The sequence below is a fragment of the Neopelma chrysocephalum genome, unplaced genomic scaffold, assembly GCF_003984885.1.
Source record: "Neopelma chrysocephalum unplaced genomic scaffold, ASM398488v2 Primary Assembly neopelma1_143, whole genome shotgun sequence".
Classification (NCBI taxonomy): Eukaryota; Metazoa; Chordata; class Aves; order Passeriformes; family Pipridae; genus Neopelma; species Neopelma chrysocephalum.
The window spans coordinates 1,319,924-1,344,471 of record NW_020897805.1 but is presented as its reverse complement, the minus strand read 5'-3'; the positions used below and the strand labels follow the sequence as shown (position 1 = coordinate 1,344,471).

At 41.1% G+C, this 24,548-nt stretch overlaps 1 protein-coding gene and 1 long non-coding RNA gene across 10 annotated transcripts in view; one reads left to right on the top strand and one right to left on the bottom strand.

The window, feature by feature from the left end:
- The window catches only part of SORBS1 (sorbin and SH3 domain containing 1), a 77,917-nt gene that overhangs the window by 13,033 nt on the left and 40,336 nt on the right, over positions 1 to 24,548 (top strand). For 3 of the 9 annotated variants that reach the window (XM_027700053.1, XM_027700051.1, XM_027700050.1), the window contains 7 exons: positions 1,402 to 1,521; positions 3,033 to 3,059; positions 3,228 to 3,343; positions 10,123 to 10,270; positions 15,288 to 15,317; positions 18,969 to 19,144; positions 19,926 to 19,989. In XM_027700053.1, coding sequence (XP_027555854.1) covers positions 1,402 to 1,521; positions 3,033 to 3,059; positions 3,228 to 3,343; positions 10,123 to 10,270; positions 15,288 to 15,317; positions 18,969 to 19,144; positions 19,926 to 19,989 — 681 coding nt within the window. Of the gene's footprint in view, positions 1 to 1,401; positions 1,522 to 3,032; positions 3,060 to 3,227; positions 3,344 to 5,499; positions 6,307 to 6,866; positions 7,239 to 10,122; positions 10,271 to 15,287; positions 15,318 to 18,968; positions 19,145 to 19,925; positions 19,990 to 21,116; positions 21,192 to 21,531; positions 21,595 to 24,548 lie in introns of all 9 variants that reach the window. The other 6 variants (XM_027700044.1, XM_027700045.1, XM_027700052.1 and 3 more) reach the window with 4 other exon arrangements.
- LOC113975728 lies at positions 3,274 to 6,344 on the bottom strand. Its single transcript, XR_003536902.1, has 3 exons — positions 6,259 to 6,344; positions 3,474 to 3,574; positions 3,274 to 3,364 (listed from the first exon to the last, which is right to left on the bottom strand). It is a non-coding gene; the product is annotated as an uncharacterized LOC113975728 (long non-coding RNA).

Genomic DNA, 24,548 nt, shown 5'->3' with positions numbered 1-24,548 from the left:
GGCAAAAAGAATCCTGACCCTTTCTGAATCGTGTGAAAATCAGTTGAAGTCAACTTCTATTTCACAAGGCAGAAGGGTGATCTTAGGTTGTGATCAGGTGTGTGGTGTGAGTGCAAATGTGTCATATTTAAGGATTAAGCAGCTTTTCATATGTCTGTGTAGATAGTCTTTCCCCTTACAGAGGCTGCATCAATGCTGCCTAAGTTAACTAGAGGCTGAATTGTAGTAAAGTATCCTCTGATTTCTTACTTACTCCATCCTTTTGGAGTCCTAAATATGGGTCTGGAGAGGAGCTGCATCCCTCCCCATGCAGAGGTAGCATGATCCTTACCTCATAAAAATAAAAATCATTGTGTTGTCACTTGTGTAATGCAACATGTGCTCAGTACCTCTCCATGCTCCCTGTGCAGTGTCATAGTAGGTATCTCTAGGTAGGTAGGTCAAAGTGAAGTCTGATGGCAGCTGCTAGGTTACTAAGAGTGCATGAGAAGATGAGCTGATGTGTTTTTCTCTGGAAGTAGCTTAGAGAAGTGAGAGTTTCTTTAGGCTTATTGCTTCTGTAGGTATTTGAAAGGAAACAACTTCCCAGAAAGATTTTAAGTAGGGGGGGAAAGATAGCCTTGAAGTACTGGTTTGTTATTACTTAATAGGATGACAGGAGGAGAAAACCCAAATCCATGGACTGAAATGCACAAAGGTAAGCCTGCACAGAAACTGTGCTGAACTGTGCCTCAGCAAGGACACTGGTATGATCTGGTATCTGGTTCGCTGGTTGATCTGAACAGGTATATGTTAAATCTCCTTCTAGGTTTTGAGACTTGAGTTCCTGTGTCAGAAGATGAAATACTGCCATGAAATGGGGAGATAGCAAGGAGGTGGCCTGTGGTGCCCTGCCTTTAGATCATATTCAGCGTAGCTACAAGATTTTGTCTTTCAGTGGTCATAAGTCTTTTTTTTTCTCTTTCAGTCCTCCACAAAAGGCAATTTTAAGCTTCATCACAAAAATCATATTGCATTATACCACTGGGACATCCCCTATAGAAGAGCCGCAGGTGTAATGGTAGACTGTCCTTGCTAGCAGAGTATCTCCATGCAAAGCAGAACAAATAAAGCCAATGGACCTGTGACATCTGATTCAAACATTCATCCTTTTTTCCTCCTTTCTTAGCTCTGTTGCTCCAACTCAGAACTTAATGCTACATTCATCAGTTACGTGAATATGAAACTGCTTTGATTTCTCAATGCTTTAAATACAGAGCTAATGTTCATCTGCACAAACATTACTAGTTTGATTCACCTGGAGGCAGCCATGCTAAAATTACTCTAGAGCTCTGATGGCTCCTAATAGCTTTTTATCATCCCTTTCTGTGTGTCTCCTCTATGCATGTGCATTTCCTGTAGAAACGGATCCCGCTAAAGTCTGCAGTGGAAAAGGAGCTGTAACCCTCCGGGCAACTCCAGCCTATGAAGGGAATCGGAATATCACTTCGCCATGTCCTCAGGATGTTGAGCAACCTGAAAGTAAGTGGGTGGAAGGTTAACTGGAATATGTTACTTACAGTAACCTCAAGACAGGTCAGTCCAGGGTCTTGGGATGACTATTTAGCTATGGTTTAAAGCCCAAAATTCTGTAGCATAGTTGGAAACCTCTTGCAAGACCCAGACCAGTAGAGGGAGACTGACTTGTGGTTTTTTCCTAGTGCAGGTTTCATGACCACTCAGTCATTGGCTTAAGTTTGTCATGACTGCCAGAATCTCTCAGTTCCCTTTTTTTTTATTATTTTTTCGCCTGGCTGGCCCGTGTCACCTCCTTTTATCCCAGGCGTGAGGTGGAACAGAAAGAAGCTGAGTGGTGCTACTGCCCCTACAGCATTAAGTTGGGTTGTCAGGGGAGCGGGGATAGCATCCTAGACAGACAGTGTTACCACGGAGCTCTGCCATCTTTCAATAGCAGACGTGTAATTACTTAATTGTAGGAGACAGGCAAAGCATAACAAACCTGGCCAGTGTCGTGGGTCTGGCAGAGAGGATGAACTCCCAAAGGCAAGATGCCGTTAAGGGGGAGGGGGTAAAACTTGCTCTTGAAAGCAAAGCATACATCGTTTCTGACTGTATTGTTGGTGAAAGGGCAATTCCATTAATTCCAGCCCCAATGTGCCGCTTTCTGCTCTGTCTTCTCCCATTCTGCCCCACCCGTGACCCTACCCCCTTTTTATGCTTGCCATTCTCTGTTTCTTCACTCTTACCCCCCACTGTTGCCTCTCTCCTTTCTGTTGATGGCTTCATAAATTTCCAACAGCTTGAATGGCAATGAGCCCATTACTATGGAAATCAGCTTGTTAATACTTCCTTTGCTTACTCTCTCAATCGCTTTATGAAATGTACTTTGGAGCTGGAAAAGCTTTTTGCATATAACTTAAACAGCAAAATGAGGGGTAGGGAGGAGCCCAGTGGGAGGTGGGTAAATATGTGATGAGACTGCTGCATGTAGCTGCAGGGACTGCGTTGTAAAGTGACATCGTATCTTATAACTCCCCTCATGCACTTAGCCTGCAAACCTGATTTATTTGTTGGCAGTCCTTTATCTCAATTAATCATATATAGTGATGTTGATAAGGATATATATGTCTTCATAACCTGTATCATGGCTGAATACAGGGTCCCTACATTTCCAGTAATTTGCAGTGTCCGGATGTCAAGCTGCAGCTTTAAAAAGTAGCAAGCTGGGCTGCCTTTTTGCCTCTGAAATAAGAATGTCAATGAACAATTGTTTTTTCATTGCTCTGAATGAATTGCCTTGTGTTTACAAAGGTCAGAAACAAGGAGGGCATCATGTTTAGGGACGGTCTCTATGGTAATTAGGCTGCCCTGTCAGAAAGCATTTTATGTGTGAAATGAAGTAGCTTGACTCTTAACTTCAATTGGTACATGTTTTCTGTAAATGTAATGGTTTATTTTTTTCCTCTTTCTTTCCCTCTCTGCCTATCCTCCACCCCCACCTCCTCTGTCCCTCCTTTCTGTGAAATGCTTAGGTCTGGAGCCAGAAAACTCAGAAACAGGTACAAACATTGTCTGCTTATGCTGTTACTTCTGCTGCATTATTGGAATTATTTCTTGTTGCCTGGGAAAAAAAACGGAAAAAGGAAGGAAGAAAAGAGTCCCCTCTTTTTACTCATCCTGTAGCTGGAGGGAATCCTCTGTGATCTGAGTTTTCTTTCCCATCATAGATGATTGGAGGTCGTCGTCTAACACCGATGCCAATGGGGATGCCCAACCATCTTCTCTGGCTGCCAAGGGTTATAGGAGTGTGCGTCCAAACCTTTCTTCAGATAGCAAGCCACAGGTAAGCCTTTCTTCTGTGACCCTGAGGGTGATCATCTGGGTTCAAGCGCTGGATTCATGGTCAGGAGTCCTGGGCTGAACTCCAGACTTGGCTGCAGATGGGTAAGTTGCTATGCCTCAGCTTTTTTTACCTTTAAAATGGGGGCAACCCTTATGTCAGCAAAGTGTTGTGGAGCTCGTGTATTCAGGCACACCGTAGTGTTTCCTTGGTGGATGAAGGAGGAAGACAATGCTATTTGTTCAAAAGAAAAAAGGTGAAGTAGTCATCTGTAACTATTTTGTATTTTATGTTGGTTTTATTTCCTAGAGGTTGCTGCAGGCTGAAATCAGAGTTGCACTCTACATCAAAAATAATATATTGAGAATGTCTTTCAGTTTTAACACTGTAACTGATACAAGCCAACAAGGGAAAGGTTATTTGTACCTGAAGGTAAATTGTTGAAGTCAATCTGTTAAGAGAAGTGTAACTTCATGCTTTTTCTTTTGGATGCTCAGTCTGCACAGAAGCAGTCTGAAAGCCTGTAAGGAAACCTTTCATTAGAGACTGCATTCTTGTGTGAAACAGAGTCCCTTTAAAGCCTTGTCCCCTATCAACGTGACTGCTCCCATCATCAGGGTCCTATAGCAATGCTACAGACCAGACACCGTTCCTGAAATCGTAAGTGAAAGTGGAAGAAGGTACAGCTCGAATGAAGGTGTGGGAAGGAGCAGCACCCTAAAGAGAGACCCATTTCTGCTCAATACATACAGCTCTCCTGTAGTCCCTTCCTGATTTTGTTGAACAGAGGGAGCACTCATGCACATAGTACTTGTTATAGAAGTCTCAAGAACTGCTGTTCAAACTAAGCTGAAATGGAAGAAATTCCAAAGAGAATGAGCCTGTTCAGAGGCAGAAACCCTTCAGAAGAGCACTTACCAACCCCCTTCTTTACTTCTTTATGCATCAGGGAAGGTGGGGAGGGGCAGTGGGGCAGTGTTAGGACAGTAGATTTTGGGACAGCAGCTGTAATGTTATGAAACTTTTCTACATCTACATTCATGTAACAAGAATAGTTGCTGGCCACAACTTGTCATATGTTGATGAATTTTAAGGGATGTTGCTTTTCAGATTTGAATGTTGCAAACTGTTAAGGCGTTTCCAATTCTCAGATTTTTTCTCAGGAAAAAAAATCACTGTAATTGGAATTGCAGTCAGCAGGCAATTTGGAGTTAGCAAGCTATGTGTTGCTAAGTACCAAAACCAGTAAAGCTTTTCTTATTATTTACTAGCAGCAGGATTTCTCTGTTGGTGATCTTGATTCTGGAGGCAAATTTTGATGAACTCAGTTCCTCAAGAAACTCTAATTGTTCCGATCTTCCCAAAAGCATTTTCAGGATGGAAAAATACTGAAGAGAATTGAAGAGCTAGGTTTTAGAAGGAAGAAAGGCTGACTTTTTACTTAGCCAGCTGTGGTAGGATAGAATCATAGAATAGAATAGAGTCAACTGCGTTGGAAAGGACCTCCGAGATTATCAAGTCCAACCCTTGATCCACTACCACCGTGGTTACTATACCATGGCACTAAGTGCCACATCCAATCTCAGTGAATACTGTAGGCTACAGTATTCACATGATGTCTGCTTTCATTAGCACTGGTGAAACTTCACAACGTTCATTTTTCAGCAGTGCACTTAACATGCAGACATGGCCTAGAGCTCTGAATTTGGCTTTGCGATTCAAACATCCCCAGTGCTGGGAAGTATTTAGTTATACAAGCGTGAGCCTGAGTTTAGTTAGCCATGATGTTAAATCATGACTTGGGCTTTCCCAGGGGCATGGTGGGTGTTACTGTGCAGGTCTCTTGAAACAATAGAGTACTGAGATTTATTTCACCCAGAGAGAGAAACATGTAGGCAGAGACTTGAGAGCTGGGTAAAGTTTGTGTGCTGCAGTGAGCTGTGCTAAGAAACAGAGAATGTGTGAGACGATGTGAGTGAGTTCTGCACTGGCCTTCCAGATACTGTATTTGCTTTTTATTCTTGCTGTATTAAAACCTGCTTAACCCAAGTCTAATGATCAAATTCATTCTTAGAATTTAATTTTTTTTCCTTCCTTTTTCCTTTCATTTGATGATGCTTCCTTTCTCCTTTTCTACCTCTTTGATTCTGCCTCGGCAGGCCCTTGCTCCTCCCCGTCCTCCTCTTCCCAAAGAGGAAAGCTTTGCATGGCGTCCCCGCACTGACACTAAAGCGACCAACCTGTTGCCAGTGCCCATCATGGACTGCGTGTACCTGAATGCACCCAAGCCTTATACGCAGCGTGCATCACCAAACACCAGTGCACGGTGTTATTTGTCATCACCTACCCCCTATGGGGCCGTCCCCGGTGGGAAGCAAGGCTTGCCAGCAGGGCATTCTCCCTCTTCAGGCCCCAAAGACGAGGTGCATGCTGGGCAGCCACTCTTGGAAAGTCGCTCCTCGTCGGGTGCATCATCCATACAACACAACCCTGACAGGGCAGATCCCAGTAGTAAGGCTGGAATGAATTCCAGTCATGAGACGAAGGCGGATAAAAAGGTCAGCAAACTATATGTAGCTTGTTTATCTAACAGCACTTGCTCAGCCGCATCTCAAAATTCCGCTGGCACCACACATGACCCAGCAGCCAGCACCAGTTTGGGCGCTGAGCTCACTCAGGCACCAGCCACCAACATTGTTTCCTCTGTAACAGACACTGAAAAGTCTCTTCCTGCTGCTCCTCCTCCTCCTATTCCTCCCAGGCCATCCTTTTACATTGTCCTCAGCAAAGACGCAGTTAGTTATGGTGCAAGCCAACCCTCCCGGACTCAGTCGCCAGCTCTGCAAGCTGTGAGGGACAGAGTGCTAGAGCCCCAGAGCACAACTGCCACAGAGGACAGGATGAGAAAAGAACCTTACCTTACTCAGCAGCGACAGCCACCATACAAGGCAATGGGACGCAGCATGGTACATGTTTTCTCCATAACCTTGTTTTCTTTCAGCCGTGCGAACAGTTCTTTAATTCATTACAATGTTCCCTTAATGCTTTATTCCCCTCCTTCCTAATTTCTGAGCACTTCTTGTGCCGCCTGAGTCTTGTGATCTTCTACTCGATAATATTTAACACCCCATGTGTGCCCCTTCAACGTTGATCTGTGTGTTTGTGTGTGTGTGGTATTTGTAAGGAGTTGGGTTGGGCTGGTGAGGATCTTTCCATTTTAGGGAGGTGTAAAAGAAGCAAACTCTGTACGGGGATGGCTAGTGCTTCTCAAGTGATGGTGAATGCAGAGCTGTTCTGTGGCTTTCTACACAGAATGGGAGAAGGGTGGTGAGAGGAATAAATATTTTTGTGGAAAAACATATGTTCATAGGGGCCAGGGCTGCAAGCCTGAATGTCTCCCTAAGGAAAGAAAATCTGGTGGGTCTTTGTATCATTTTGGGTACATTCCTTGCATGACACTATATGGCTGTGTTTGACTAAAGTATCAATCCTCCCCCGTTGCATAACAACACCTTGTTTCCCACAGGATGCCACTGCCACCACCACAGCTCAGCCTGGAGTTATAGTAGTCCCCCTCCTCCAGGTTAATCCAGACAGACAACAAGAAAGCAGCTCCAGCACTCCACCACCGCCTCTGGTTCCTTTTGGGCAAGGCTCCGTATTCCCTGAGATTGTTTCTCCTGGCTCACCCCTGACTTTTCCAACTCTAGACGATTTCATTCCCCCACATCTCCAGAGGGGCTCCCACCATAACCAAGCACCTTCCACACCTGGCACATTACCCTCTGTTTACCCGAAACTGCCATTCTTCTCATCACCACCTTCACTTGTCCCTCCAGTCACAGGGGCTTTGCACAGGGGCTTGAAGCCTGAAATCACTGGAGTCATCTCACATACAGTAAGCTTGCCAAGTACCCTCCTCGCCCTTTTCCTAAATTTGTATTCCCAGATTAAAATTACTTTCTCCTTGCAATACTAAACTTGAGAGAGGAGCGATGACTCACTCACTGCCAGCAGCATGACAACTGAAACCTTGTTTGCGTCCTGTGCTAGTGCATGCGTTATGCCTGCCTTGTGCAGCTTTGAACTTTCTATTGACTTCTTGCAACATTTGACTGGCTCCCTTTGTGCCTGTTCTGCCAGGTGAAGCACACCATAAGAGTCTTCACAGGATTTGCTCAGAATAATGGATTCTGTATAAACTGAATAGCTGCAACTAACTGATCTCTTCAGGCTCTTTTAATAGCATCCTTAATTGTGTTTGAATAACATTTAAAGCAGCAACAGCAGACCAGTTAAAGGTTAGGGCTGGCTTTCTGTTCCACTTGGAGCCACAAGACCATATGGTCTCTACACAAATCCCTGATGAAATCAGTGTAAGATTGCTGCCAGTATCCAATGACCTACAAGTTATAAGTTACTGAGCTAAGTGCCTTCCAAGCATGTAGGTGCTGTGGGATAGATTAGGCAGAGAGTCTCTCTTCATTTTGGAATTGCTTGTCTTTGAAAATTTTGAAGAATTCAGTCCACAACAGTTGGAATTTACTGTGTTCTTCTTGAGTTAGGTTTTGTTCCGCTTTCAGCACATCAACTATTTTAAAAAGTCCTCAGGGACAAGGAGGAAAAGTAGCTCGCAGTTAAAGTTGCAGAGGAGGCAAAAAGTACACAACCTTTCTTGCACTGGAAGTCTTAAAACCACCTTTTTTTTTTTTAATATACTTGTTTGTAAGGACAAGGAAGAAGTTCAGCAGAAATCCCCTTCTCTCATGATGATGTTTGGTCTGCCCTCTGGCTCTGTAGGGATCTAGCAAACAGGCATGTGGAGGTGGGGAAAGAAAAAATCAACTGAGGATATTTTCAAAAGTTCTCAGCATTGGCCTTTCTACTTTTGTTAAAATCAGCAGGGGTTTTATTGCAGAGAGTAATCAAAGTTTGGGTTTGGTGTTTCATTTTTGATTGGGGGTTTTTGTTTGTTTTTTAAATAGAGCCTATCTGTAGGCTCCAGAAAAAATCAGGAGGCATCCAAATCATAGAGGAGTACTGGAGATTTTGTTGTACCTGACTTTCTTGAGATGAGAGTTTTGAAACGTTTTTGGACATGCTCAATTCAGGCATGTGGTCACAGAGCTGTTTTCCACAATGATATAAATGGTCTTTCTTCACCCACTCTGGTGACTTTTCTGAGGCTCCTGAGCCAGCATCCCTCTTCTTTGAGGGATTCCTGTTTGTATTTTAGTTATCAAAGTGAAGCTTAAACCCAGTTCTCATACTTCTCCCTGCCTCTTGCTCCTTTTTCCTGTTTGCACTGTTTGGAATATTATCACAGTCAGCAAAATGGGACTGGGTCTTTCTCTTGGGAACACGTATTTCTGAAAAACACTGATTCTTTTCTGTCCCCATGAAATGTTTATGGCCTGACCAGATGCTGCTTGAACCAAGATCACCTTCATCCGACAGAACAAGATTGTTTTTCCCCATTTCCCCTCTAGGTTGGAGAGACTGTAGATGCTTGTTCTGAGTATGGCCAATTCTCACTATGATTTATCTCTGAGCTCTGGTGCCAGACCTCACTCTGGCCCCTGTTCAGCCCCCTGCTTGATGCTGTAAGTCCTTTCCTCTGATGCTGGTGGGTATGAAGGGCACTGAGTTGCAGTTGCACTTGGCCAGAAAAGCCAGAAGTAGGGATTTTTCTGGAGCAAGATTCTGTGCATATTCAGGGGGTTTTTTCAGTAGTGATGAAAGTACCGTTGAATGCTCAGCTGATTTTACAGATCAGTGGCTTTCAGCATTTCAGTCTGACAGTGGAGCAGCAGGAGTGCAGGAATTTGGTCCACTGTTCCATACTCTCTTTGTTTGGATGCTCGTTCCCCATTAACAGTAATTGTGTGTCCAAATTCCTTAAGAAGCTTTGAACAATCTCAGTCTAAACTGGCACACACACGGTCTTAGTCATCATCCCTTCTTTATTTTTTCCCCTTACCACCACCCAAAGCCCAGTATCCCTGGACTGAGGTTTTTCAAAGATGAGCTAGCTTTCAAAGTCTCCCTGCTGACACAGCCTGTATTTCTACAGAACAGTGAGAGTTGTAGTGATATCAGAGGTGGGTTTGAAATAAGCAAATAATGGAGCTGGATGCTTTAGGAGGGCAAGAAGAGATTGCTATCTGTGCTCCAGCAGCAAAGCCATGATAAGTACCTCTCTTGCTAGAGTCCTACCTTTTACCCTCTATCAGTTTTGGGGCTTCTTTATGTAATTTTTTTAATCAGGTAGGTATCACACTGTCCCCTGAATGATGATGCTAACTTAATTTCTCAGACTTTCCTTACCAAACCATCTGCAATAATAATGTTTCACTCCAGAACTGCATGAGTTTTGCATGTCTGACTTGCTATGAAAGGAATACTTTAGGAACAAAAATATTTGTGTGTGTATGTATCAGGGGAAAGATGTCTGCATCTTCTCCCCCAACCAGATTTACTCATTTCTGTCACCTTGTGTTTACTCCAAAGAGTCTGCTAGATGAATTTAGTGCCCTCTTTTGGGGTTGGAGTTGTGAAACCCAACACCAAATAATTATAGTACCGCCTTAGCAAACTAATTCCATTAACAACAAGCAGGGTATGTACAAGGAGCAGGGTAACACTCGTGCTTATGCCTTTTATACTAAAATTTGCTGTGATTATGCTTCTCTTTCAGCTTAAAATGTTGGGGTTTTTTTCCAGATTTTCCCAGTGTAGCAGCCTTCTGCATGTTACTGATGATGTGTTGCTCTTCTTTTCAGGAACCAGGTCCTGTGCTAAATGAAGTGCCTCAGTCTGGCACTGGCACTGACTATCCAACCTCCATCACTTCAATCAGCAAATCTGCCTCTGCCTATCCTTCTACCACAATCGTCAATCCCACTATTGTCCTCTTGCAGCATAATCGAGGTAAGGAGACTTGCATATAGATAGTTGTAGCTCAAACTGAGCAACCTACTATGCTACAAGGAACTGGAGAATGTGTGTGCTGTGGACAATTAGGTCCAGACTACTAAGAACTAACAAAGCTGCCTCAAAAAAGTTGTAGTGACTGGAACATACAACAGGCAAGTAAGAGGTTAGAGGTGCGTGACAATGCCTACTTTGTGTAATTAAAACCTGCGGACCAGAAGCTCTCTGAAGTGGGGGGAGGTTTTTAACTGGGCTATGGACAAATGAATAAGCTATTGCAGGGTAACAAGTGTCTTGTTATGGTGGAAAAGGGTGTATGCTCCCGTATATCTGTCAGTAGAAACAAGGTAGCTTGGAGTAGTTTCTCCCTCACTTGAAAAGGTGATACATTACTTCTCAGCTACTGCAGTGTGAAAGCAGCTGTATTTTCTGTTACTGTGGGAGAGATTTGACCTCTGAATTTGCAGCAGAATTTGCCCAATAGTAAATAATCTGCTGTCCCACAGGTTTGAACTGGGCAATTTGTTCCTCTATCCATAATTATGTCAACTCAAACTCATACTGCACTAGTCCTTGAGCTCTGGATTTGCGTATGAGCAAAACAACCTTGTTTGAGAACTCCTATGTTTAGCAATCAAAGCCTTTCTTATAGCAGCTCTATCTGAGTGAATAGTTCCATCTCTTTACCTCTGGCATTAGAGGGAAACTTTGCTTGTTCTTTCTAGTTCTCCTGGTGGCTGGCATTACCCCAGCCTCCCAGTTCATTGTGCATCACTAAAGACAGTAGCTTATAACAGGCCACACAAATGCAGTCCAATTTGCCTTGATTTTTAGTGGGCTCGGGAAACTCCAGGAATCTACAGTGTTGTGGCTTACCTTTTGCAAAGAAAAAAATAAAATCAGAAAATAGGGTCAAGGCCCGCACTTCTCATACTGTAGTCATTCTAATTACAACTCCTTTGCAATCCCTCATGGGGTATTTTCAGTGCCCTTTTAAAACAGTTTTCAGTCTTTGATCCCGAAGGTAGTGTCCTCACTGTAGCCCAGCCCCTTATAGGGGTAATGAGTGGCTTATTTCTTCCTTTTTTGCTAGCATCTGAAGCAGCTTTACTTATGTGCTTCTGAAGGAGGGTGCCTGGATTCCTCAACTGCTTCAAGAGGAGAAAACCTTATTTGAGACCGCCTTTTTAAATCTGAAAGCATTTTGTTGACTTTCTTGAGGTTGGATATGCTTTTGGTTTGGTTTTTTTTTTTTTTTTTATTAAATTTGGGGCATTTAGACTTTAGGAGCATGAGAGATAAATTTATATAACATGATGATACACAGCTCTGAGAGAGTTGATGTGAAATTGTACTAATTACCTTCACAGTTTACAATTTGTCCTGTCTGAATATTGCTTTTGACCATTACTAGTCATGATACTGTATCCTGGTAGATTGAAGAGCCTTCTCTCATCATGTTTTTGTGTGATATAGATCATGGCCTGATGAGCAAATTGATCAGGTCTGTGAAGTATATAATTCTATTTTCCATTTTTCAATCTGTATTAGTCAAACTTGTAAGTTCCAGGAACCATGTTGAACTGGTTTGACAAGGCATAAAGTCATACAGTTGTATTGACTGACATTGTGTGTCATACTGTGTATTTATTAGAAAATCTCGTATAAAATATTAATATTTATGTCGACTTGACAGACAGATGTCCCAGCCAGCAAACTAATGTTTTCCAAAGATTGTCACAACATTTGCTTTCTTCCTTGTCCTGTGGAGTTTCCTTTGCATTCCAAGACATACCGAGTTTGAATGTGAATGGTCCAGTGAGCTGCAATCTCCATAGCTGCTCTCTTTAGAGCAGAAAACTGCTCTAAAATTCTTAACTTTGGTTTATATCAATGTGCTGATTTTCATCTGACCTCAGTTGTTGTCATTTAGCAGAGTCCTTAGTTACTGTTGAAGTGGAAAATATTTCTTCATCAGGCGGTAGGACATCATACTTTTTTTTTCCCTTCTTTTTTTTTTTCAAGTGCTGAATGGAAATAGTAATCAGATGTGTCATCTTTTCTGCCCTCTTATTAAAAGTTCCACACTGCCTATTTGGTAAAAGAACAAGATCATTGCTAGATTTCTGTTTATTCTTAATGTGCCTCAAACTGCATTTTTGAGTCTGAGACATTCTGTTAATGCTTTTACTTCCATTTTAATTTTCTTTCATTTTGTACCTACTTATAGGTGTACATTTCCCTAGTTTTCCTTCTTTTTATGTTGAGGATCTCCTACAGTTCCTTATGCTTCCATTCCTATCTAGGCTTTATGCCAGCATAAGCATTAAGATTTCTTTCTGCTAACTTATAGTTTTTAAGTGGTTCTCAGATCTTAGTTATATATTGAATTTCTGTCCTGGCTGACATGATTCATATTTAGTTTCACCTTTATGAACCTTATCTATTCAAGATTAGTTTGGTCTCATGGCATATAACAAATTGTTACTAGGTTATGTTTTACCTTCCCCTTAATGGTTAATTATGTTTTGTGCTGACAATAATTCCTTCGCATCAAGATGATGTTTAATATAAATTCCTCTTGTGTGCTCTGAAATACCCTCTGAATTAGAAATTTCAAGGTCGTTTTAGTGCTGACAGTCTGAGATTTCCAGTAGTTTAGTTAGTCTTCCAGATGGATAATGTGGCTTTCTTTCTCCTCAGTGGATTATTGATTGTTTTTTTAAGTAGCTAGTTCTCTTATTCTCTGAAGTGACTGTAATAACAGATACCACCTACTTATTACTATTACTTAGTAGTATTTTGTGCTTTATTTGCTAGTTTGTTAATCTGCATGTAAAATCCTTTGACTTTGAGCTATCAGAGGCTTAGGAACAGGTAATGGAATTTGAAACACAGATAGTACACTGTATCGGTTTTTGTCTGCTTGGTCTTACTCAGTAAGTTGTGATGGACAGTTCTGAGAATTTTTTCTCCTGGATTTCAGTAATGTCAACTGAATTCATGCTTATAAACAAGTCATTTCAGATCCTCTTGTTCATTTCTAGCACCAAGGTAAGAATTTTTTCCCTTCAAATCTGTTTGGTGTCTGGATAAATACTCTTTTTGACACCTTTATTTTGCACTCAACATGTTCTCAAATACTTATTTCATTTTCCCTCTTTTTTACTGGTTTCAAATCTTAGTCTCCTCCAGTGCTCCCTCCTCTGGAGGAACTCTGAAGGCATGTGTCATCATTCTTTGACTGTTGTGAGCGGTTTTATCCTTCTGCTTGACCCTTTCTATGAGAAACCAACAAGTTTTTGGCCTTGGCTTACAGTCCCAGAACACAAGATCAAGGGTGAAAGCCTCAGTGAGTTCATGTGTGCCTGGGGTTACAATCTGGCTCTGGTCAGGTGGGATAGTGAAGTAGCAGACACCTCCTGCTCCTTCTGCTTCTATCCATCAGCAGTTCCCTTTCCTGCACAGAGATACAAGTGAAAATGAAATCTCTTCACATAAAAAGTATTTTTTTCATGAAAAGTGTATTAATTCATGGTATTCTCTCCCTGTGGAAAAGAGATAGGACTGACTTTTTAAACCACGTGTTCTTGTCAGAAGAGTTCAGTGAATCAACATAGTTCTCCTCAGCGAAGGTGTTGACTGAAGCTGAGACTTTTCTCACTTGCATTTTGTCTCTCAAGTAATCAGAGATGGGCATCCTGGCATTTCTCACTTGTGTGTTCTTACAATACAGCAGCCTTTTGCTGATGGCCTGCTTAGACCAGTGAACCCTGCAGCGGGGGGTTCCCACCTACTCTTTGGTTCAGATTGCTAACCCTTCCTTCTACCCAGCACACATTGGGGTTTGTTTCCTTGGCAGCTCTCAGGTGAACATAATGCACAGGAGCAGCTTGCAATCAGTGGTTAGCAGGGCCAAAGGCTGGGGTTAAACAACAAAGTTCATAGGTATTGACAAGGGATTTGCACAGAAGAGAAATATCTTAGTTCCCTTGCTGTGATGATCCACTTAGTACAAATGTCTAGTGAAGGTGTGGGTTCTGCTAACAAACACCATATACCTGGAGATTTGTGACTTGCTGCAGACTTACTTGGCAAGTGTTACATACCACCCCAAAGCGCAGTTATTTCCTGGGCAGGCATTGCATGGCATGGTTTATCATGAATATATAACAGGTGTGTTTAATATATTAAAGTTTTGAAATCTTTTTACTAACAATATGAACTTTCAAAAGTGTTTGTATTTTTCATGTCAGTAAAATAGTTTATTCTTTTCATATGGCTTTCATGCTTTAAATAAAATGATTAATTGCTAGGGAGTAGAAAAAGCAGAGTGGAGTGCTAAGAATTCGTGGTTTTATTCCCAGCTGTGATTTGGGCCAGACATATGGGCATCCTTTCAGAAAGGATCAACTTTAGGGTGGTCAAACATGCTGAAAGATACCACAAATGTCCCAATCCGGAAACTCATTAATGAGAGGCCCCTAACTTAGGGGACCGTTCTGAGAATCAAAACCTTCAAGTTGTGTCTGTGCGCAAATCACTGAATCTGTGCCTCAGTGGTATGTGATGAGACTCAGCAAGCACCAACAATGACTTGATCCTTTCTTATATCCCTTTGAAATGCTACAGCAGTATTATTTCAAAATGTACTTCATGCTAATGGTAACAGAGTTAGTTGACAAGTTGTTTGACTCCGTGAATTTTTACTGTTTTTCAAATTATCTTCTGTCCAACATTTTCATTCTCTGATGTTATGAAAAAATGAAAAATTTAATAAAAGTGCTCTTTGCAAATGTATCGGTCACTGCATCGTGAGGCTGCTGTGTGGAGAAGGGACTGTAGGCTGTCACTTTGGCAGGGTATTTGAAAACAGATTCTCTCCAGCAGCTGCTGCCATTCTGTCTACAGCGTATTTCTTGCCTGTCAGAAGTGCAGCACCAGAGCACTTGCTGTTTATGTCTCACCCATTTGTTCTGTATTTCTTTTTGTTTTGTTTCTCCCTTTACCACAGAACAGCAAAAAAGGCTTAGTAGCCTGGCAGGTATGATGTGAAAGGTCTGCTACTCCCCAGTTGCTGCCTCTGCTGGAGCAAAGCTGCTGCTGGTAGCTTGTGGAATACCTTTAGCAAACACACTGCCCCGGAACTGCAAAAGAATATACCAAAATGCTAAATTACTCATCTGTCCCTCCTAAGTCAAAAGATTTACAAACGGTTTGATTGTCCTAGTTGACTTTTGCAGCTGCCTTTTGAGCCTTTAGTTTTATTCCCTTGGGGATATATTCTCATGTTTCTCTTCACCTCCAGTACAGTTAGTCTCACGTGTGGTGAGGGGAGAGGAAGATAAATAAAAATCAGTGTTTACAGGACTCCAAGAGCAGAAGTATTTGTGCCAGATATCAAGAAATATATGGTAAATTTGTAGTATACACGTATGCGTGTGTGCTGCTACCCTTCTCTGCACTTCTCTGTGAGAGTCTCTCCTTGAAAGATGAGCAAGTCGTTTTCATGGTCATCTTTTCCTTCCACACCCCAACTAGAAGTAGCTCAGTCTGCAGTGGGTGTTATAGGAACAGCGCATTATGCTGTATTATCATTCTTTGGTTGTGGCCATGGCAGGGTAAATGGAGAGGTGAGAGAGAAGAGAGTCCTGGAGAGTACCTAAGCACTTGAAATATCACAGTAGAAACCCAAGAGAACCAATACTGCATGCTCCTACTCTCCCATGTGGGCCCTGGACTAACAGAGCCTGTCCCACTAGGACAGAATCTGCCCCGAGGCAGTTGCTGACCTGGTTGGACTTCATACACTAGGTTCCTTCAGCTGCACCCCCAGACTGTCCCTCCTCTGTGCCACTACCCTTCTGAGGTGACAGGCTCCATAACAGCTTACAGTGGTTTCTCTCAGCTCCTTTCCTTGGTGTAGCTGTTGTTTTATCAGGCACCACTCGGCTGAGAGTTTAACGCTTGCCTGCAAGTAAGAACAGGGGTTTCCTGTTGGTTTGCCCCTTTGCAAGGTGTTTCCCTTCATTATCAGGACCTCCTTTGTTTTCTGAACTACAGATAGCCACAGAGCAGTTTATTATAGCCTGAAAGATCCTCAATCTGGAGGATTGTACTTTGTGGTACAGCTGGGTCTGCATCTGCTCTCAGTGTACCAAACAACCACACAGAGCTGCTGACTGCAACCTCTTCCCTGAATTTTATGTCCTGTTGGTCACAGCAGTCAAACTCTCTTGCTGTGCAACACCACATGTTGCTGCTGCTGTTGCAAAAGGATGGTTCAGGTGCCATGGAGTGTGCTAACTGGTGTGATCTGGTTATTTGGGCAATTAGGCACCAGATTTGGCTCTGATTTTTAAATACCTCCAAGCCTGGTATATATCTTCATAAACTCTCTTGAAATTATTGGAGCATCATGGCAAGTAAGTTAGGGTGACATTTAGCCATTATTCTCCAAGTTGTAGGATATTGTAGGAAATCTTTGACGAAAGATGTCTACTTTTGTTCCTCTCTCTGCAAAGACACTTGTGCAACAAGTGTTGCACACCTGAGGACCAGCAGCTAAGTTGGTTCTAGTGGTTGAGTCCTATGGACCTAGGAAGGACTTACCTGGAGGGTACACAGGGAGGGCTTGCCCTAACACAACTTGTGCTGTCAAGTAGGCCTTTCCTGTCTCCAGGGTTGTCAGTCCAGCTCCTTCAACCAGTTCTAAATGCACTCCAAAAATTATTTTTGAAAACTCCTTCAAAATACATTTAAGGGGCTGATAGATTTTTGCCCTCGCTATGTCATGCTAGGTAGCTCCCAGACCTTCGTGTTTTAATATTAAAAATGTGAATAAATGTTTGGCAGAAGGCCAACATGAGCCATCTGGTGGGTTTTGTGTTTGCAAAATCATCAAAATAAAGATTTTGCTTAGATCATGGCTATGGCACTGGGAAATCAGATTGTGATACATTTTCCCTGTTGTTTATGTCTGTATTAGGTATTTTGACTATTATCATCATAGTTTCAGATGAGGTCTGCCTGGCAAACAGCCAGCCATTTTTCCAGTGCAGGGAGCTAGGGAATCAAAGAGAGACAACATATGTTTACGAGTCCTGTTAGAGAAGGACTTTGTGCCCTTCTCTGGCATTGAATTCTTTAGTCTGCAGAAAATAATGACTTTTCTAGACCAGAAGTCACATCAGCAGTGACAATGATAAGTAATGGAGAAAAGTTGTGACCTTTCCTAAAGTTTGCATCCTCTCCTCATCCCCATACAAAAACCTGCTTCCTTTTGGTCCTCAAGGTCATGGAAGAATGGTCTCGTTTCAGTTGCTCTTTTCATGTGCAATTCCTAGAGGCTGAGTAAAGAGTCCCAAATATGTCCTACAAAATGGAGAATTCTGTACACCAGGGACATGAAAGACTGCACACACATTCACAGGGAGGGGGAAAAAGGATGAAAATGCCAACCAAGGATTTAATAGAGGCTTTCTCCCATTTTGAACATTTATAAACGTTACTATTTTACATAAACATATAAACATTATTGTTTTGTTTTTATCTTAAAGAGGAGGAAAACTTAAAGATTGATGGTAATTTCAAACCAACCTTTTAAATGCAAATCCTTCAGTACTGAATTGCACGGGGCAGAATTGTGTTTGCTCAAGGTACCAACAAATCAATGCATTGCTATGCATGAGCCTTTCCTCTGATATCTGGCCCTTTCAGATTTCTGCACATTTAATGGCTTTGGGCAGTATGGTGATGTGCATGTGAATAAACATCTCTCTCTCTCTTCAGTGCATGCAGTGATGTAAAAATTATAGGATTTGGCAAAGTCTTGATGAGGCAGACTGTAAAATTGCAGATATTTCCTCTTCAAGAAATCCACATAGAAAAAATTCTTGACTGAGCCTAAGAGTTGATGAGCTGCAGCTCTCCAGGGCATAGTAGAGCTTCAGAGCAACCTGAAGTCCCTTGGTTCCTTGGCCAGTGGTGGTGCCTGCTGCTACCTCTGGGTGTCAGTTGGACAGCGTCAAGGAATTCCAGTTTGGAAGCAAGTCCGAATTCCAGTTTTGGAAGCGGTCTGAAGCAATTAGTTATTTCCCTCCATCTTTATGCAGACTCATGTGCAATCATATGTTTTATGTGTGCTTAAAAAACAGTGGAATTTGTTGTTTACACAGTCTGGTTAGGGCACAGAAATTAATTGGAAACATCATATACTGACTGTAACAAATGGGATTGTCAGGCAGGTGAGTGCAAGCTGTTAAAAAGTGGTGCCCCACTGCCACATAGGATGCTCCTTTAGATTGAGAACACCAGCAGAAAAAAGATGTCCAGGAGACTCTTATTGCTAGTGCTTTTTGATGAAGAATGAGATTGAAGAGTTGCTAATTAGTCAAAAGGGCACAAAACCCCAACTCTTAAACAGTCCTTAAAGATAAAATTTTCCCTTGTTTTATATGACAGCTGAGACTGTCGTGAAATGTGTGACAGTAACTACCTGAGAGATGCAAGCCTGCTTTTGCTGGTATCAGACAGTTTCCTGGAAGATTTCCTTCAATCCAGCTTCTAACCATTGTTAGCAGTGACACAGTCTGTCTCATCAACTACTTGCTGGGATTTTTGCCTTAAAAGAGCAGAATATGGTGATGTGGTGAAATGTTGGGATGAGATAAGAATCCCCCATTGTCATTTCCAGATTCCGTGCCAGACAGATTAGTTTCCGATAAAGTTGATTCAGCACTCACACGGGACAAGCTGATTCAGGAGACAGTGCCAAGTGAGAAGAGGTCAATGGAGGAAAAGAGAAGCACTATCAAGAGCCCTCACCACATGGCTGATACCTCCGTTGATGACATTGGGATTCCACTGAGGGTAAGACAACACTGAGTATGCGGTTGATGCATAAAACTTGGGCTCGATTCTGCCTGCCTTAGGACGAGGGAATTCACTAAAGATGCAGAGATGTAAGGGAAGATAGAATTCTAGTTTCAATGTATTTTATGATGAATGATTCCATTTGCTATCAATGACCTATTTCAGCTGCCTCAGGGGGAAAGAAAATTAAAAATTAATATTTCTTCTCATAATATTTGAAAATACTGTTTTCTGCTCCTCTGTTTCTTTCACAGCTATCAGCTGAAGGAGAGTTTTGTCTCATTTTAGCCATCTTAAAGGCAGATATCTCTCTTATACAACATTTTTAGGTTCTTTCAATGTTCAGGGGAAATTATGAAAAAAATTATTAACCTGTTCTTACAACTGTTATGTGGAGTGAATTGAACACTAAACAGTTCTAACTGTCCATTGAATACTTAGGAAATTGGTATGTATAACTAAAATGGGCAAGGTGCCTAATTTTAGATGTCAAATCAGATTAATATGCAAAACCTTCCACACAATCTGCAGTTCTATAGAGGTTACAACCTGCCTCTCCAAAGTTTGTACTTTATTAGTAACTTGAGTGAAACCTATAGCTTTGTTACCATATGAGATTGTGCATCTTGAGGGAAATCACTCATATTTCGGAGTATTAACATCATATAGCCTTCACATAGCAGAGCGTAAACCTTTTTCGTTTCTGGAAGATTTGTAATAACTTTGAAAGGCTGGTAGAAATCATTGTTGTGATGATTTATTTTCATTTTTCCAATAGAATACAGACAGATCGAAGGACTGGTACAAGACGATGTTCAAACAGATCCACAAGCTAAACAGAGGTACTGTAGCACAGATGGTTTTTATTTACTTTAAAAGACCACCTTGATGACATTTTGTTTCATTCATGTGAAGAATTGTACTGGATGTTAAATAAAAGCATTTTATGTTAACTAATGTTTGCTCTGCACCACAAAACTCAACTAATGTATTTAAAATCTCTGAAGTCAAAGGTGAGAGAACAGTGAAGTCCAAAGAAAGGTCTGAGTTGTTCTGAAACATGAACTGTAGTGCCCTCATGAAATCAAGTGTACTATTTGAGACCAGAAGGATGATAATAATTCCATAATTAGAGAAAATAGATTCCTGAACTCCTGTTTTAGCAGACAACCCCATCCCACACACTTAGGTTATTCCTAAAACTCCTCTGTGCATAAGAGAAAACTTTTTACACTGTAAAGCTTTAATATCTGCACAACAAAGTGATTTGAAGTTCACTGAAACTAATGGAAAGGTTTCCATTGATTTTTGATGAGTTTGGAATCTGAACTCTGCTTTTTCAAAACCTTAAGCTTTTTCTTTTCAAAACCTGGAATTGTGGTGAGAATTTGCTAACTTTGTGGTGGTGCGCTTCAGGAGATTCCCACCTTGGGGCACTTCTGTGCCTGACTGCTGATACATTCAGATTTTTCTTCTGTGTGAGAAATGGTTTCAATAGCATTTGCAAACTGAACCCTCTGAACAGCCTGATGTGCAGGCAAAAGCAGTTCAGATCTGTGCTTATATAATAAAATGTAGAGCATGCAAAACTGGAGCTGTATTTGGTGCTGCAGGTGCTTTCATGATGAGCTTTATGCATAATTAAATGCTGTGTTATATTGGATGGAATGAGGAGGAGTTGAATTGTTTCCTAATCCTACTGCTCCTAACAGAGGTTCTTCAGCTCAGCCAGAGCCCATGCTCAGATGGAGGGGAATGAGTTCAGTTCCCTTGGCTTTCAGGGTCTCTCACAAGGCCCAGACATGCAAGGCAGCAGTGAGCAAAGAGGCATTCTAGGTTATGTCATGCTAGAAGATCAGCACGAGAGGGCCTGTTCTGCAGTCAGCTTGAATGGATTCTTGTCTTGCCCTTCTTCCCCTTTAAATCTGTCCTCTTTGTTCTTTTTTGCAAATCATGTTCCTCTCCTTAGACACTCCTGAAGAAAACCCTTATTGCCCTACCTACATATTTCCTGAACTTCCTGAAATCCAGCAAAAAACTGAAGGTACCAGAAGTTTAGTCAGAGTATCTGTTGTCTTGTGCTTTGAGTTAACTGTACTATAGCACCCTAATAGTAACTAGATTCAGGTTCTAGCTTTCTGTTACCCATGTGTTACATTACACTGGCTGGAAATTCAGTTATGCCCAGTATATCTTCTTATGTGATGCATAAAATAACTAAATCTTTGCTAATCCATTAATCTTTTTTTAAAGTACGATGCCATCTACACTAGTGTTATTAAAGTAGGCAATAAAATCATATAGTGATAGGAAATTGGGGGATGAAGCAGAACCTCCACTTCATTGTGGATAGTCTCAAAATCCACTGCTTTTCTCTGCTGCAGAAGACAATCCTTACTCTCCTACATACCAGTTTCCTGCGTCTACACCTAGTCCTATCTCTGAAGGTAATCATAAAGGTCCATATATATTTTTCTGCACAAATGCTGCCTTATCCATTTATTTTCTTCCCCGAGTTTTTTCTAGTTGCTGAGCGTTGTGCTGCCTCATAATGATTTGCTGCACTCTAAGCAATGCCTTGACTGTATGATGCCCTTTTGGCTTTGCAGTGCTCCTCTGGCTTTGTAACTGGTATTTGACTAATGCTACAGACTTGGGGTTTGCTTGGTTTTATGCGCTTATCAGTTGTGCGTGCGGTGATTATTTAACATGTCTAGATTGCTGACTTACATATAAAGATGTTTAACTGAGATTTCTCTCCCCCTCCTTTCAGATCAATAAATTTCGCTAACTATTTGCTTCTGGTTTTTAATATTAACAGTGTTAGGGCCAGATCCAGAATGTCACTGAAGCCTATTGGTAAAAAGGCTGCTTGCTTCAGTGGCTTTTGGATCGGTCCCTCAGTATAGTCTTTTAAAATAAACATATCTTGGTAACATAGGTTCAGGGCTGGCCTTAGGTGCACTTGGCATATCTAGGCAAGGACAGAGTTTGAAGGTCTCATCAGCATATCTCACAACTTGAAACAACACTGTCTTTATCTCTTCATGTGCTCAGCAGATTCCTCTTAACTTCATATTCAAATCAGAATCCTTTGCAGTCATGTTTCAGGGATGAGGAAATAGCATCTGCTGCAGTGTTAATCATGTAACTGTGCAAAATACTTATATATGAGAAACAATGGAATCTGCTGCACACATTGGGCGTACAGACATTTCCTGATTGGGAAAGTTGTTGGTGACAAACTTGTTGACTTGGTGCTTTGGTGACACTTTAGATCCTGCAATGTAGGAACTTGCCTACTTAGCCTGTGCCTCAAGCCAACCCTGGTGAGACTGTTAATTAACCATTTCATTCAATGTTCATATTAAACATCTGGTTGGGATTGTGTAAGAAGAAAGCATATAATATGAGCTGAGATGCTCAAAGAAGGCAAGGAGATGTAAGGTGCATTACACTGTTAAAATGAACCTGGACAAAGCGTAATACAGGTATCTAAGATACTTGATAATTTCTTGGTAAAACCTATTAGGCGAAGAGTCCTGTCTTGCAAATCATAATACAGTGTAAGTTATTTTTTATTAGCAGAATGTTATGTGGGTATGGATGAGAGAGAAACAGTTTCAGTTATTAATGGATAAAGGAGTTTTACAGAGAAAATGTCCTTGTTCATAATGAGGTTTGAAAATTTATTTTACTTGCCTGAACTAACATAGTTTGCAAAACCTACTATGATAATATATTAAGAGTCTGATTTCCCATAAATGTCTCCTGTGCAGTTACAAATGTGCATATGAAAGTTATTTGCTGTTTAGGTAGTTGAAACTTTATTGGACCTAACACTTATTTTTTATTCTCAATACATTGAGAAACATTTCTCTAATATTTGCTTGGATTCTTTCCTTGGTAAGGAATATTTGATGATGTAGATGAGTTGGAGTGTGAGTGGGAGCCTCAATTTCATACAATTAGAGTCAGATTGGATTGATGCATAGGATCTCCTAGAAATATCAAGATTTGGGCTCCCCTCTAAAGTATATTTAGAGTCTCTAGAAACCCAACCATGCAGATTCTCTAGGTTCTGCAAGGGAACAGCCTCTTCTCTTTAAAGGAATTAGGTTTTAAAATGACAAACTGTTGATACCCTGCTCCATTAAGGAGGGTCCCACAGATAGAATGAAGCTTTGAGAGACAGGAGATGTTTGTTTTAATGTTTATTTCTGATTTACTTTTTAATGTTATCAAGTCATTCCAGATTTCTGTGTTTCAGTATTTCTTGCTGTCAAAAGGAAAGAAATGTAAACATTCTTCTTGATAACATAGTCAGAGACAAAACATACCTGTTCTCCTTATTATTGTAGATATTAGAATAATAAAAATTGGAAAATAGCAATTATTTGAAGTGCATTTTTTATTGTATTTTTTTTTGTTTGAATGATGAGCTATAATAAATATTGATATTTCTCTTCAAGTAAGTAAATCAAATTATTTTTTATTGACCACCAGCACTAAATAAGATTATTAGAGGTGAATGAAAGGTTGTGAAGATAGTTTTAGACATTTGTTCATCTGTATTGGTAGGGACTGAGAGTTTTGTGATTTACCAAGTATTTTGCTATCTGAATAAAACAAACATATATAAGAATACCAGTCAATTTTGTCAACAATTCAATATAATATAAATATTTGTTTTCTGTCATTAGGGTTTAAAATACAGGAATTGGCCAGAAAATTGACCTTTTCTATTTTTTAAGCCTGAAGGTTATGATAAGCACACCAGAGTCAATAACCATCTTTTTGGAACTTAAACCTTCTGATTAATTCACCAAGAGAACTAAAGAAGAGAGGCTAAAGTTAAGACTTCCCTGAGCCTCCCTTAAAGGCCTGATTAAGGCTTGAGTGCAATTTCAGGTCAACTGTGTTAGCCAGATTGTTTTTTTCCAGCAGATGAGATTGGCTTTAGTAGCTGATTGATATTCTCCTTGATAGAAAATTTGGAAATTGTTTCAATCTGTTGATTGGCAGCACTAAATTCACATAACACTTTCTTAGAATGTTCTTTTATCTACCTCATTCTACCGTCATCGTTTTGGTTTTTTTTTTTTGTCTTTTTATCGCTGTCACATTAGTGGTTTCTTCACAGGGATATTACTAATACTTTTGCTCACAGCTCTCTTTACAGTCACAGAATCACAGAATATTCTGAGTTGGAAGGGACTCACAAGTATCATTTAGTCCAACTCTTATCCCTGCACAGTACAGCCCAGTAATCACATCATGTGCCTGAGAGCACTGAACTCTGTCAGGCTTGGTGCTGGGACCACTGCCCTGGGGAGCCTGTGCCAGTGCCCAGCCACCCTCTGGGTGAAGAACCTTTTTCTAGTATCCAACCTAAACCTCC